The sequence below is a fragment of the Orycteropus afer genome, unplaced genomic scaffold (genome assembly GCF_000298275.1).
Source record: "Orycteropus afer afer isolate SDZICR_OR568_19922 unplaced genomic scaffold, OryAfe1.0 scaffold00253, whole genome shotgun sequence".
Classification (NCBI taxonomy): domain Eukaryota; kingdom Metazoa; phylum Chordata; class Mammalia; order Tubulidentata; family Orycteropodidae; genus Orycteropus; species Orycteropus afer.
The window spans coordinates 2,943,916-2,946,640 of record NW_006921840.1 but is presented as its reverse complement, the minus strand read 5'-3'; the positions used below and the strand labels follow the sequence as shown (position 1 = coordinate 2,946,640).

General features: G+C 36.7%; 1 protein-coding gene across 1 annotated transcript in view; it reads left to right on the top strand.

Annotated features, from left to right (window-relative positions):
• NEDD1 (NEDD1 gamma-tubulin ring complex targeting factor) overlaps positions 1-2,725 on the top strand; it is an 82,495-nt gene that overhangs the window by 61,348 nt on the left and 18,422 nt on the right. Inside the window, exon 6 of the mRNA XM_007949767.2 lies at positions 1,590-1,819. Within this exon, the coding sequence (XP_007947958.2) occupies positions 1,590-1,819 (230 nt within the window). The remainder of the gene's footprint in view (positions 1-1,589; positions 1,820-2,725) is intronic.

Sequence of the window (2,725 nt, the reverse complement as noted above, 5' to 3'; positions counted from 1 at the left end):
TCCTTCTGAGGAGTGGCTGGTGGGTTTGAACCGCCAGCCTTCTGGTTAGCAGTCAAGTGCTTTAGCCACTATGCTACCAGAGCTCCTACTTTAGCCATGTGAAAATGATGAACCAAATTTAAAGGATGGCCACTATCTTACCTTACTTAGATGGTAGTGTGCTGTGTGCTATCATTGTCAAGTTGATTCCAACTGATGGAGACCCTGTAGATCAGAGTAGAAATGCTCCATAGGGCTTCCTAAGGTGAAATCTTTGTGGGAGCAGGCAGATTGCTAGGTTTTTTATCTTGCGAAGCAACTAGTGGGTTTGAATGACAACATTTGAGGTGAGCATTGTGCCACTAGGGCCCCTCCGTACTTGGGTGCCTAGTAACAAATACTCCTTTTGCTTCCTTAGAATTTATTTTGTGTTATTCCTAAATATTTTTGTTGCTGAGGGCTAATATATATTACTTTGAAACTTTTTAGAAGGAGGGATATGGCTTGTTAATACCTAAAGCTAGGGCTCAAATCCATTTGGAGTGTGATAAATTAAACTAGATGGAATAAATAAACAAACGTACTCTCAAAATGACTTTTATTCAGTGGCAGTTTCATCTGGGACCTATATGTAAAGCTAGTATCCATCTACTAGACCTTGGTACCGGGCTGTAACTACTTGAAGGTATCTTACATTGATATCCCACACTTGCAGATTCTCCTTAGCATTAATTTCTCTATTTATATTGTTACTCATTTGCAGGGGGAAAAAAATTAGCTTAAATGTAAAATATTTAATTCTCAACACAATAAATGATAATATCAACGAAATTTAAAAGCAATATTTTTATAACAGTAGTTCAGTTCAACAGGTTTTAATCTAGGATCTGTGTACTCAAGTTGGTATTTGTTTATTCTGCTCCAGTAGAATCTAGAATTCTTTTTTTTAAAAAAACACTAAAACAGCAAAATGTCTCTACTGCCCCCAGGGATGAATATTTAGAGAAAGGTCAGCATTGCCCTCAGGCTGACACTTTTGAAAGAATGTGCACCCCCAGTCTAGAGTGGTACCAGTTCTTCTTTGTGGTTTAGTTAATTTTGTGTGATGCTTCAAGTGTTGAATTGCCAGCATTTCACATGCTCAGATCCAAACAAATATACTCTAGTATCTGAAATATATATAGATAACAAATGTGAGATATTATTGCTTATTGTTTCCCACTGCCTTTATACTGGTTCGTGCTTTGTCTGTAATTGGGCCTTTAATTTACAATGAAGATGTATGTTCTTACTTCAGTGAATTAATGTAGGTAATCTTGATGTGTTTTTCATTGGAAAGGGAGGAGATTGAGGTAGTAGTACTCCAAAATAATAAAATCTTGATGAATATTCAGTTAGTAGAATACTGGTATGTCTTAAGGTCCTCTAATAGCCTACTAAATATAATAGTATGGTAGTCATGATTGAAACCTGTTGCTCTATAAACCAGGGTATGTTCTAAACTCCATTTAAATAATATGGTTGGTGGTTGGCAATTTTTTATATAATTTATATAAAGCATCCTTATGAATGCTTACAATTACATGAAATGTATCCTTTTGTTTTTATAGTCTGTTCGGGACTTGAATTACTCCTGGTTTAAGAAATCACTGCTGGGCAGTGTTGCGGATAACGGGGTAGTAACTCTCTGGGATGTGAATGGTCAGAGTCCATACCATAACTTTGAAAGTACACATAAAGCTCCGGCTTCAGGGATCTGTTTTTCTCCTGTCAATGAACTGCTATTTGTAACCATAGGATTGGATAAAAGAATCATTCTTTACGACACTTCCAGTAAGAAGTAAGTGTGATGTGCTCAATTCTTATTTTAATAACAAAGAATTATTATTGCATTAGCAGACATATTTGTGATTTGTATAGACCTCTGATTGATGTCCAGAATAGCTAAAATTTGCATATCTGATTTATCTAGTAAGATAGAATTTTCTCTTGTTCTTCTTGTGTAGAAAAATTAGATATGAGAGGGGTGAGTATTCTTTAGGGTTAGCCTGGAACATGAACAATGAGAGTAGCATGTTAATGATTGTACATCTTTATTTTAGAATGTATAATTAACTAGTTTAGTATGGCTTCATAATACAACTAATTGGGTATATTTTTAAAGTAGTATCATTAATTTGCTTTAAAATTAATTCATTATCTAGAGTAGGGTTTTTCAACTGTTGACCTCTTGGGCTGGATAATTCTTTGCTGTAAGGAGTTGTCCTAGGAATTGTAGGACATTCAGCAGTATCTCTGGCTTCTACCCACTAGATGCTAGTGGCATCCTACTAGTTTTGACAACTTAACTCTCTTCAGACTTTGCCAAATATCCCCTGGTGGGCACAGTTGCCCCAGCTGAGAACGACTGATTTGCAGCTATTGTTGCTGGGTGCCACTGAGTTGATTCTGACTCGTGATGGCCCCAGGTGACAGAGTGGAACTGCCCCACAGGGCTTTCTGTACATCTCTGTTAAAGCTGATTGCTGCCACATCTTTCTCCTGTGGAGCAGCTGGGTGGGTTCGAACCACCAATCTTTTGGTTAATAACTGAAGACTTAAATTTTCTACCACCAGGGCCCCTTGATTTAGAGTTAAGGGTATGTAATCTTCTAAGCATTTGGTTCCATTGTGCCTTCTTTCCTTTTTATAGATCTAGGTATATGTATATAGGTGTGTGTGTGTGTGTGTATATATATATATATAT